The sequence below is a fragment of the Vulpes vulpes genome, chromosome 12, assembly GCF_048418805.1.
Source record: "Vulpes vulpes isolate BD-2025 chromosome 12, VulVul3, whole genome shotgun sequence".
NCBI lineage: Eukaryota > Metazoa > Chordata > Mammalia > Carnivora > Canidae > Vulpes > Vulpes vulpes.
The window spans coordinates 57156300-57169678 of NC_132791.1; the positions used below are offsets into that span (position 1 = coordinate 57156300).

General features: G+C 37.5%; 1 protein-coding gene across 1 annotated transcript in view; it reads left to right on the plus strand.

Moving 5' to 3' along the window:
• Positions 1–13379, plus strand: part of FBN2 (fibrillin 2) — a 238935-nt gene that overhangs the window by 185833 nt on the left and 39723 nt on the right. The window contains exons 35-41 of the mRNA XM_072728645.1: positions 3233–3355; positions 4108–4230; positions 8131–8292; positions 9001–9069; positions 9525–9650; positions 11108–11233; positions 11806–11958. Coding sequence (XP_072584746.1) covers positions 3233–3355; positions 4108–4230; positions 8131–8292; positions 9001–9069; positions 9525–9650; positions 11108–11233; positions 11806–11958 — 882 coding nt within the window. The remainder of the gene's footprint in view (positions 1–3232; positions 3356–4107; positions 4231–8130; positions 8293–9000; positions 9070–9524; positions 9651–11107; positions 11234–11805; positions 11959–13379) is intronic.

Sequence of the window (13379 nt, forward strand, 5' to 3'; positions counted from 1 at the left end):
ATGGACCATCTGCTCAACATTTTCCACTCAGCATCTACTCACCACAAATTCTCAATCTCTGTAGAGTCCAGAAACTTGCTGCAGTTGGCCATTTCCCAATATTCTCCACCAAAATAGGAGAATACAAAACCTGGAAGAAGCTCCTCAGGGACAGGCTAGGACTCCATCAACGGCATGAAACATGGATACAGACAATTTGGTATCAAGTGTGAAGAGAAAAGAGAGACCAGGTTCATGAGCAGAAGAGCACATGGTGCCCAGGGCAGTTCCTCCCATTTTCATCCCCACTCCTTCCCTGCCTTAGGCTAACAGAACAGTAGCTTTAATGATATCCATATAAAGCCCAGATAAAGAAGGAGGGGATGTCAAGACACTCTATTTAAGCTGTATCAGAGTATATAAAAACTCATAAAAGAGCTGACCAATAGTGTGAATGCAAGTTAAAAGTAAACAACGCAACTCTGCAGGCATTCTGTGGAACCCCAGTGAAAGAACACACAAAAAGGAAAGAACCAACCCAGAGTAGAAGAAAACCACTCAAGGAGTGAAAACAAAGTTCCCACAGGTACTTTGGGCCATAGGTGATCCTACAGTGAACATAAATATGATTGAACAATTTCAAAGAGATGATAAAAACAGGAAAAGACAAGGGGAGATGGCAGGGTTATGGGAGACAAACACGGCAAAGGTGGAGATCTGTTCAATAGAAACAGCAGAGAACAGAAAAGATATAGGTTAAAATGTGATGACCAGCATAGAGAATGGATGAGAAAAATACAGGAAAACCTAGGAACAAGAAAGGGAGGAAGAATGTAACACAAGAAAGGAGAAAATATGAAGAAATAAACGGAAGTATAATAGATGTCTCTGAGGTAGAGCCTCAAATAAAGGAATAGAAAACAGTATTGAATGGCCAAACATTTTTCCCAAAATGAAAGAAAGCGCTGAATGTTAGGGGAGAAAGGTGAATCATAAGGCAGAGCCTTTGCCTTATCATTTTAATTGAATTAAGTCATAGAGAAGGCTTCTTCAGGCTCTGGTTTGAAAAGGAAAGTCACAAACAAAACCAAAACATTCAGTATCAAAAGATGCAAGAACAAAGCCCATAAAACTCTGAGAACACATGTGAGGATATTATGCCTCAGCAGTTAGGTATGAAAACAATAGCCACATCCTCATACTGTGAAATAATGCACTGAGACAACACCTGTGGGCCCTCCCTTTTTGGGGGAAAAATATCTTACAGCCATGCATGCAGCAAACCAACTGAGAGAAAAATCTAAGAGTTGCAGTAAAAGCCTTATTGATTCCATTAAGAATCAATACTAAATATTTCAGAGATTATGGCAAATGCCATAAACATTTAAAAAGTAAAAATTACAGAACAAAAATGAGTTGGAAGCATAAATGTGAATGCCAATTTTCTTATTATTCTTATTATTCGTATTATTTCTTATTATTAATGGCACAGAATCCATTAATACTGTCTAAAATTTATATTTGAATTTTAACATAAAGGGAAAAGAACATCAGTTTTTAATGCTTTTCATCAATTCTTAACATTAGAAAGTATTTTAGAAACTGTGGAGGTAAATAAATATTGATCTTCTGCATAGAAATTGTTTCAGCTTCACTCTGAATATGGATAGAACAGTATTTGGAATGATGCTCTTGAATAGTAATTCCTTCTGGGTGAATAGATTTCTGAGCGATTTTCTGCTTTTGCTACCTTGCTTTCTGTACTGTTTTCTTCATTTTCTATTTGCTGTCAATACTCTTCTGTATTATTTGAATTTCTGAGTATGCATCATTTCTTGCATACTGAATATGCAAGACAGTATTCTAAAATGCCTTTACTTGTGTAAATATATGCGAGTATTAGTTAAATGGAAGTTATTTCTAATAAACTTCATTTAAAAGTAAAATACACACAAAGAGGGCTGATGATACAGTTCCATTTTTACTTCTAGATTAACACCATTCAATTACAAACTAATGAGTCTTATTTATTCATTAGTATAAAGAAAAAATAAGGGATGCCTGGGGGGCTCAGCAGTTGAGCGCCTGCCTTCTGCCCAGGGCATGATCCTGGAATCCCAGGATTGAGTCCCACATTGGGCTTTCTGCGAGGAGCCTGCTTCTCCCTCTGCCTATGTCTCTGCCTCTCTCTCTCTCTCTCTCTCTCTCTCTCTCTCTGTGTGTGTGTTTCTCATGAATAAATAAATAAAATCTTTTTAAAAATGTGTTTATAGCCTCAACACAGAAAAAAGACACATTGATACATCAATTGGTCTTTTAAACAAAGTTTGAACCACACTTGAAATCTAATATAGTTTAAACTCATTATTTCATAACTATCATGAATGACCAACAGACCTTTTTAAAGTTAAGACCTAGCTGTCTCTAGACAGTACGTTAGCATGACTGGTCTAGTCTGGCCTAAGATGCTTGCTCTGCATTCTCAGAGTTTGAGGTCATTTGTGTACAGAAATGTCCATCTTTTTCCTGTGGGTAGAAATACAGATTATTTCTACAGCTGGACACACACACATATGCCTTCATTTTCATATAAATGAGCAGGGGTAACTTCTATAATGACTGAGTTAAAGCTTCATGGAAGTTTCACAAACTGAATTTATGACTTCAATTCAGTGGAGACATTTTAGTGAAATTTGTGAGAATGTAGAGCAGTGGTTAATCTTATTACATATTATTAGAAAAAAATTATTTCCCTATTTAAAACTAAGTTTATGATAACAGATTGCAGAATTAAAAGTTTTTAAAAAGTTAAATAGTTTTAATGATATCCTTAATATTTAAGATGTGTTATATACTTTGTATGTTGTGGATGTTTATAAAACATGTTTGTACTAAGTTATTAGAGTCTTGGAATTTGTTTTTATGTTTAATTTTTTACAACCTCATTCCATTGACATGTTCATAGTTAGTTTTTTATTTTTATGCCTTAAGCCAATTCTGTTTTGTGGGGTATTTTTTAAGTGTTATAACCCAAGACAGTTAAAATCCTCAGTAAAATAAAAAATATCTTTTAGACCTTTGTCCCATAGATGAACATTTGTTGTTTGCCATTTATGTGGTCTACCTAGTCAAAGAAAAAGAAAAATTTTTACTGCATAAAAAACATCTGGGGAGATAGAAAAATATATTAATGCTGCATAAATTAAATTAAAATGTCTTTGTACATAAGAGATTACTATTTCTTTATCTTCAGATATTGATGAATGCTCCTTCCAGAATATTTGTGTGTTTGGAACTTGTAATAATTTGCCTGGAATGTTTCACTGTATCTGTGATGATGGTTATGAATTGGACAGAACCGGAGGGAACTGCACAGGTATGGCCAGTAAAGGGCTTGGTTGTGTTCTTATTAGTTGAGGTGAATATTTTGTGCTAAGTATAAACATTCCTCAAATTTCTGCTCAGCCCTCTGCTTAGCCTGCTGAATACCTCGTGTTTTTTTTTTTAATTACATTCTGATATACTTACTTTTAACTATAGAATTGATACATTTTTATATATATAACTTAATATTAAATATCTAATGTGAAGGTAGGAAACTGTTTCTTTGCATAATGTATGCAAAATATATATCATTTTTGTTAAGCAGATGTTAACATTTTTTCAGAATCCCAACATTTAATGATTATTCAATAAAGATATTCAGGGGATCCCTGGGTGGCGCAGCGGTTTGGCGCCTGCCTTTGGCCCAGGGCGCGATCCTGGAGACCCGGGATCGAATCCCATATCGGGCTCCCGGTGCATGGAGCCTGCTTCTCCCTCTGCCTATGTCTCTGCCTCTCTCTCTCTCTCTCTGTGACTATCATAAATAAATAAAAATTAAAAAAAAAAAATTTAAAAAAAAAAAAAAAAAAAAAAAAAAGATATTCAGTAATACTTTCCTGAAAAACCATATGGTTGGTCTGTGGAACTTGTAGGAATATGCAAGAATTTGATCTCTATTTCACTGGGCTGAGGCCTTCCCAAAAATCTTTAATAATTTGCAAAGATTCCACCAAATTCTTTGAAACAGCAGCATGCAGAGAGAAAGTAAGATGTTAATGTGGGCATTTTGAATGCTCTTCCTAGATATTGATGAGTGTGCAGATCCCATAAACTGTGTGAATGGCCTCTGTGTCAACACTCCTGGTCGCTACGAGTGTAACTGCCCCCCCGATTTCCAGCTGAACCCCACTGGTGTGGGTTGTGTTGGTAAGTAAAAGCAATATGAAACAAATAGAACTATATCGAGTTAAATATTCAAACTTTTGTGGTAATGCACTGTGATGAGTATCTGCTATAATTAGTTTGAAAACAAAATAGTCCTTTCCCTTAACAAACTCCAGATTGCCAATATATGTGGTTACTTTTGTCATGTTTATCTTCCAAGACAGAGAGGAGTCAGAAAAGGAGCAACAGCCTAGATCACAAAGTGGCTCTCAACCCTAGCTGCCCAGTAAAATCCCATTTGGAACCATAAAAATATGCTGATATCTACTTCATGCCCAGAAATGGAGTCCATGGCGCCTCAGTATTGCTTAAAAACTTGGTTGGAGCAAAGGCTATGAACAGGCAACTGATAAGAGGGAGCACTGCAAAAGTAAACAAACATAATAAGCAAATGCCAAGAATCATTAGTAAAATAAGAAAAAATCAAAACAATTGTACAACTATCACTTTATACCTAACAGACTGGTAAAACTTTGGACACCTGGATGATGTAAAATGTTGGTAGGAACATGGACCTCAAGGAGCTCTCTGTCTTCTGGTAGAAGTGGAGATGAAGGTAGCATTGCAGAGAATATTTTTTGGACAACAGTACCCAGATTAACTGTCAGAATACCATCAACTTAGATTTTGAGTTTCTTTTTAGAGCAATTCTGTTTGTGTGGATTGACATTTCATGGCCTTATTGTTCCTTAAGAGTTCTTCCAAGGAACAGAGACTCATTCTATCTCACAAATACCATAATGGTCCATTAGACCCTCTTCTAAGATACATTATGAGATGTTAGTGATCTTATTTTACCATTGTCTTAAAATGTTTCATCATTTTATTATTCTTGTCATCATTACTCATCAGTTAGGTCCAGTAATGCTAAAAACAAAGGTGAAAATAATGAAGTGGAAAATCATGCTATCACCTAGAAGGATAGACACAATAGTGAAAAAAAAAAAAAAAGATCACCATTTTGTAATCGTCTGTTCTTAGTTTGTTGCCCAGGGGATGGCATCATCTTCCAAGAAGGTATAAAAGAACACTGGAGTGCTATATTTGTAGTCATCTATAAGCATATATTGAACACTATTGAGAGTTCAGAAGTTTTCACTTTCTGGGCATATGGCCAAGAGAAGAAAATTGAGTGTGAAAAACATTTCCCAGTTGTCAGGTGGATCAGGAGATGAATGCAACATAGAGTCCATTCTAGATTCTAAAGGTGGTGAAATTGATCATAGAAGGAATATGCCAGGCTGCAAGTCTTCAGAGACTGATAGTCTAGATGAGATTTTTCAAATTCAAGAATCAATGAGTGAGTGAATAATAGACTTCTGTAGACAGAGGAAATATGGTATTCTCATCTCTTACTCAATATGAAGAATCTCAGCATGCAGTATTTGACAAGCACCTGAGTTGTCCATCCCAGGTCTCTGTGTTCTTTTGTACCTAAATTTTAATTGATTTGGCTCTTAAGTGGACCATTAATGAAGGAAGATACTTAGACAAAGGTTATTGAAAGAAATACGGGATGTAGAAATAAAATCATTGGGCTTATTATCCTAACGTATTGATAAATCTAAAATTGAAAATGTCTTTTATTTGTGGAGCAAAGAAAACAGTTGTCCTCTCCTCAACAAAATGAGCTGTCACAGTTTTCAAAAGTGTCTTCAGGTGTTGTTTTAATGCTGCAAGAAAAAGAAAAGTAATGATTAGATAGAAGCTATTAGAGATGTATTATGATATGTGGAATTAGTTTTTACAAAATGGATATGTTTCAGGTTCATGAATGGCAGCTGATGGGCAGTTAATAGCATTCATAAGACCATCTCAGGCATATATCTCTCTGAAACCAAGAAAACCTAGACTAAAACTTTGAGTTAAAGATGATTAAATTCTTATTAGAATTTCTAGTAAAGTTGTTTCACTATGCCTTTTTTTTCCTGTAAATTCTTTTCAAGATTACTTATAAAAAATTGGAAAGTTCCACTGGATGCAAATAGTAAATAACAGTGACTGTAGTTCCTGATACTGAGGGCTAATAATATGGAAACTCTGTGAAACAGCAGTTTCTTTCCTGGCTCTTGACAGCAAAGAAAGGAACTCACAGGCCTGTACAGAGACGTGAGTCAAGACATTCACTGCCACAGTACTTGTGGTAGCAGGGACTTAGAAGCCATTTCTGCAGTGTAGATAGATTTCAAAAGAGTGACAATTGGGCACCATAGAGTTGACAGGTTGAATATAATAAAAATGGAATGAAATCTAGGACAAAATACTCTTTATGTAAATGTAAAATGTCCTCATTGAAACAAGACTCATTTTGCAAGAACACAGACAGAAAGATATTATTAAACACATCCAGGTGTTTGGGTGGGGGCTGAGGATAAGAGAGAGAATGGGAGGAACAGTAGGAGGAAGGATGAATGAATTCAAACCTAGTAAGAGCAGAACCATGACTTAGCTCATCTCTCTGTACCTGAAATTTAGCAGGGAAAAAAATGAAATAAAAATAAAAATAATAAAAAGCTGTATAAGTGATTCTCATGTGCATCCAGGGATGAAAACTATGTTTTAGATTGTAGTAAGGACTTGGGATTTTACTCTGATTGAGCCAGTGGAAGTACTTCTGAAGGATTACTGTAGGTATGGTGGGGAAAGTAGATTCTCATCAGGTCAAGGACTAAAGTCAAGAGTTGAGTTAGGAAACTGTTGCAGTGGTCCAGGAGAGAGGTGGTGGTGGCTTGGTTCAGTTGCGGTGATGGATGCCATGGTGAGTAGTCACATTCCAGATATATTTTAAAGGTAGAAGTGACTGACTTGGGGATCCCTGGGTGGCGCAGTGGTTTGGTGCCTGCCTTTGGCCCAGGGCGCGATCCTGGAGACCCGGGATCGAATCCCACGTCGGGCTCCCGGTGCATGGAGCCTGCTTCTCCCTCTGCCTGTGTCTCTGCCTCTCTCTCTCTGTGTGACTATCATAAATAAATAAATAATAAAAAAATGTTAAAAAAAAATGAAGTGACTGACTTCATCACAGGATAGAATAAGGGATGACAATAAGGAGTCAAAGACTGACTCCAAGGCTTAGGGACTGAGCAACTCAAAAAAGTGGAGCTGTGTTTATTGAAAACGCCAAAGACCAAGAGAGGAATAGAGTAGGTTTTGTATGTGGAGGGGGGAGTACCAAGAGTTTGATTTTAGGTGTGTGAAATTTAAAATAACTATTGGTTATCAAAGCAGAGAAGTCAAATAGGCAACTGGCAGAATAGTCTAGGGTTCTGGGGAGAGATGAACGGTGGGACTGTAAATTTGGGAGTTCTCAGTAAAAACAGTAAAGTCATGGAACTAATGATCTAGCTGATAAGTACAGTTAGAAGACAAAGACTGAGATTCTTTGACATCTTAAGTAGCTTCTATAAAGTTGTTACTGACTGCCTTGCCCAAAACTCTGAAAGGTCTTGCTGCAAACTGAAATGAAACCAGATAATGGGGAAGAGAGGAAGGAGATAGGGTTATCCATATTTCTTTGATACATAGCTTTAAGTTGACTTATCTGGGATTTTATTTCCATTACCAATAAACTCATGATACAGAGTGATTATAGCAAAAATGTCTTGCATTCCTATTAGTGAAGCCCACATGAGCAGTTTCTCACGGTCCTGTTCAGCCTGTGATAATGCACAGATTTCTAAACATAGGATAGTCTATCCTAATCTAATTGCTACAACACAGTCTTGAAAAGGCTTTAAAGCAAGAGATTGTTTTGTGGTGGAGATTAAGATATATGTTTCATGTTAATGTATGGAATTGGAATTTCATCAGTTGCGTGGGCCCCTTGCTAAAAAAGGAATCTTTACTAAAGCCTGGACAGTTTTAAGCTTCTGTGTCGCTCCGCAGACAACCGGGTAGGCAACTGCTACCTGAAGTTCGGACCTCGAGGGGACGGGAGTCTGTCCTGCAACACGGAGATCGGGGTGGGTGTCAGCCGCTCCTCCTGCTGCTGCTCCCTGGGGAAGGCCTGGGGGAACCCCTGCGAGACATGCCCACCTGTCAACAGCAGTGAGTATGGCACCCAAGAACAGCAAGGGAACAGAGTGGCTACTGAACACTATTGTCCTTTTATTCTTGTGCTGGGAGTATGAGCAACAGCAAGGGATGAAAGCGTGACTTTGCTTTCAGTGATGATGCTGGAACCAGCTGAGACTGTGTTATAGAAAAGGAATTGGAAATAGTTTTCTCTTCATTGTTTTTTGGTGATATGATAAAAAGAAAAAAATATTTTAACTGCAGTCCCACATGAATAGTGATGCTATCCGTCCTCCTTGGGATCACAAGTAAAGACCATTCCTGTTTCTTCTTGGAGAGTGCTGTAGTTCAGGTTCATAGCTGTGTCATACTCCTCAAATCAGTAGTATTATGTTGCTGAAATGTGTGTTTCTGATATGAACACAGATAAAACCTTTGAATTGTTGAGTCAGTTTTTATTTACTAGCCAAAAAACTTGTGATATAAATGGTCTGCAGTGAAGCTTTTGCTTTAATCAAACACAAATGGTTTTTGTTATTCTACTGTGTGCATAATGTGTGGAGTAGTGATCCTCCTTCGAGTAAAATGTAATATACTTTTGAAAATATTTGAAAGGGTACTAAAGCATGCAGCTTACCCCTCTTGGGATATGTTTTGAGCCTTGCAACTGCAAAATGCTTCTTCATTGTCTCAGTGCCTTGAACACAGGTGTCAGATCTCTTCTCTTCCCTTGTTTTGTAGCTGAGTATTACACTCTGTGTCCCGGAGGTGAGGGCTTCAGACCCAACCCCATCACAATCATCTTAGAAGGTGAGCGCTCCTCTAATTGTCACCCAGATTTAAACAAAGTAAAGAATTTACTTTAGAGAAAAGCTGGTAGAAAAGTTAGTGTGGGGCAATCTAAACAAGATTATTTTACAGAATTATAGCTGGACAGTCAGTGACCAGGATGCTAAATAAGCACTTACAAGTCAGAAAGATATGACCCATGGCAATGATTGGACATCTGATTGCTCTGCAGAGAAACTCTCTGTACTGTCATCCCCAGTCTCCTTTAACTACTACTCCTCTCAGATTTTAGCAAATTTGTATGACAAAGCTGAAAAATAAATCCACGGTCAGAAAAAACCTACCATCTAAGCACGTGTCTACCGGATACATGGAAGTCTTCGGGTCTTACTGTATCACACATTAGAGAACTCTAACAGTAACCCTTGTCTTTGATGGTAGTACCTGTCATGAGTGAGCCATCTCTCTTTCCACAGATATTGATGAATGCCAGGAGTTACCAGGTCTCTGCCAGGGTGGAAACTGCATCAACACTTTCGGAAGCTTCCAGTGCGAATGCCCACAAGGCTACTACCTCAGCGAGGAAACTCGCATCTGTGAAGGCAAGCTGCATGGAGACCTTCAAGTTATTAGCATTCTTTAGAACAAAATTCCCATCAGACCTGGAGAAGATTCTTCCCAAGGATCTGTTAGCCTGGGTCATAGCTTTGATATTGTCATATCCCCACTGCTCAGCTGTACGATAGATAAATTAATTTACAGCTTACACACTAGAACTTACTATGACTTTTCTCTGAGTGCATGGGATGATTATAAATGGGCAAAGCTGGATTACTGTGAAAACATCACTTTCAAATAAGTTATTAGTTTAAATGTGGAGAAGAGTTCTATTTACATACAGAAAATAGGTAAACTTGAATGCAACTATTAAGTTACTAATTTTCAGTAATTTTTAAATGATAGAAGGCATAGTATGAAGACGTTTAAAGGTGATGCTGATGCCTTTCTTGCTTCCATTCCCTCACTTGTCACATGGCACAGCAGTCATCCTTTTAGGGGCCTGTCTCCCTGCTAGACTGGGAGCTTCATTCGTGACACAAGCCCCACATCTTAGTCATCTTTGTAGCTGGTGAGTTGCAACTTACAGAAGAATCTTGGTGTTTATTTATGGAATGAATGAAGAAGTGTTTCTAAAAATGAACATTAAACATGTTAATGGAATTATTTCCATTATAACTTTTCCTTCAGAACACATTAGATAAATGCTTCTAAAAGAAATATTATTTAATAAGGAGAATAACCAGCAGCTGCGCTCCTTCTAGAATCTCTGAATGGTGACTGATTTGAAGGGAGCTGTCAAGATAAAGGCTTTCCTCAGACCAATAAATACAGGGAACAAATTGATGATTGCCAGGGGGAGGGGGCTGAGGGGATGGGCAGAGTGGGTTAAAGGGAGAAAGGGGACACAGGCTTCCAGTTATGAAATGAATAGGTCACAGAATAAAAGGCGCAGCATAAGGAATACGGTTGCTGATACTGTAATAGCGATTAATGGGATAGATGATAGCTACACTTATGGTTTGCACAGCATTATGTATAAACTTGTCCAATCACTACATTGTATAGTTGAAACTAATGTGACGTTGTGTGTCAACTATTCTCAAGTTAACAAAAAAGATAAAGGTTTTCCTAACTGCATTCAGTTTATAGTTGGCACTAAACTTTAGTTTAAATGACAGAAACAGACAGCAAGCATTAAATGACTTCCATTTGAAGAAGGTGAAATTTTAATTAAAAAGAATACAGGTGACTTTCATATTCTTTTTGCCACTTTAGAAAAATTTCTTTTGATCATGTGTATTTTTGAATATTGGCTTTTTTTCTGAACGACACCTTTCTGTCATTTACATAACACAGCAGTTCTGTAGAACTGCTTTAAATTCTGATTTTTTTAAAAAAGTACGGATTTGGGGTATCAGCGACATGTTTTGTTTAGTAGTTTAAATAAATTCATGGAAAAATGACTTTGTGACTTAATGGGTATCCTTGCCTGTTGTAGATATCGATGAGTGTTTCGCGCACCCTGGTGTATGTGGGCCCGGGACCTGCTACAACACACTGGGAAATTATACCTGCATTTGCCCACCTGAGTACATGCAGGTCAACGGCGGCCACAACTGCATGGGTAGGTGGAGGCCTCAGAGAGTGATGAGGTCACACACTCGGGCACTCCTGTCTTAGAATGATTGTTCAGAAAATTGGAAACTGAATGTCTGTGAGTGATGAAGTATTTAAAGTCTTATAAAGTTCTGGCTCTGTATCCTTTTTGAACTTTGAATATATAGTTCCATGTTCAGAAGCTTGAGTCTGAGACACAGAATGTCATCAAACATTACACTTACCTATTCCTAAACAAGTTTTGATTTCCATTCATGTCAAGGGAACATTATTTTACAAACAAGAGAACGTTTAAAATTTAATATGTATTACTTTTAAAATTAAATAAATGCCTCTGAGTAGAGAGACAAATACCTATTAATTTTGATTCCCAAGAAAATTATAAATGGAAATCCCTTATCTGAAAATGGGAGAAGACAGAGATTTGTGTTCAATTTGAATTATTTTTAAGATAATGCCAAATGGCCAAGACACATTTCAGAGTTACTAGTCCAGAAAGTCTGGTGTCTCCACAGTGTGTGGATTTCATTATTAGCAGCTTTCTGCTCTGACTGGTTCACTTGCTTTCCTGCTACGTAGACATGAGAAAAAGCTTTTGCTACCGAAGCTATAATGGAACCACTTGTGAGAACGAACTGCCTTTTAATGTGACAAAGAGGATGTGCTGCTGTACATACAACGTAGGCAAAGCTTGGAACAAACCCTGTGAGCCATGCCCCACCCCAGGAACAGGTAAGCATGCAGCCCATGCCTCTGCTGAAGGCCGAGCTGGTGGCACACACCTGCAGGTGACAGAGTAAAAGCAAATGTGTGCCAACACGACACATGTTCAGAGAATATCTGAATATCTGAATATCTGATATTCAGAGAATATCAGAGAAAGGGTGTCCTATGACTCTGTTCCCCAAGTGGGCCTTTTCAGGATTCAGATACTAATTTTCTGGGTTATATTTTGAGGAGTCTGGATCCTGAACACAGGGCCCTGCCTGCTAAAGAGTCAATGTTTATAGCGCTCGTCCATTTAAATTCATTATTTCATACTGTGCTCGTTATTTATTCATCAAGCTTTCATTGAGCAAGTATCATGTGTCATTGTGCTCGATGTAGAAGGTATAATATTTTGGTTTAAAACCTGTGGTAATTTCAAGTCCATCAAGTTCAGTAAGTACTGTCTTAGTTTCAGTCTCAAAAAATATGCAAGAAATGGATTTGATGAGCAGACTTTACATTAGAAGCAACCAATTGCTAATGTATTTCTTATACATCCTTTTCCCCGAACCTGTATGAAATCTTGAAGCAGAAAATGAAACTGATCTCTACCAGGTAAAATTTTCTCACAAGCACAGATTCTTTTAAAAGAAAAACTAAAAGATAATAAGCTATAAGAACAAAAAAAATCTTAAAATTGTTGCATTTTCAGGTTCATTTATGAGGCAGAAAGTTACTTTCACTGATTATAGATACTAAACATTGTACCAATCAGACAAATGAGAAACAGTGTTTATGTATTTGTTGCCAGATATTGCTTAGGATATACATATTCAAATGTGATAAATAATTAATATGGTGATGAAATGAAAGTAAGGAGAAACAATGAAAAGTGACCTATGGAGCCTTTTCCTCAGTGGCTCCAACTCAGTGGGCAAATGGAATTTCTTATCTAGCCATAGTTATTCTCTGAAAAAACAAATGGAAATGTATTTACAGTTCTCTAATTTAAAAACTCCCATCACATAGAAGTTGACGATCGCTGGACTATAGAATTAAATAGCATTTTTAGTGTTGTTTTTTGTTTTTATTTATTTATTTATTTATTTACTTTAAAGAGGGAGAGAGAGGGAGCACATGAGTAGTGGGGGAGGGACAGAGGGAGAGGGAGAAGCAGACTCTGTGCTGAACAGGGAGCCCAGTGTGGGGCTTGTGATCCCATGACCCTAAGATGACCTGAGCCAAAATCAAGAGTTGGTTACTTAATTGACTGAACTGCCCAGGTGCCCCTAAATATCACTTTTCGTAAGAGGCAGTAAAGGGCTTAGGTGTAAGAGGACTGTATCTATATTGAAGTTCCGCCACTTACTGTCTGACCTTACGTAGATGGTTCCTCCTTTCTGAAACTGATCCCTCATATATAGAATAGAGATAATAAATTAAAA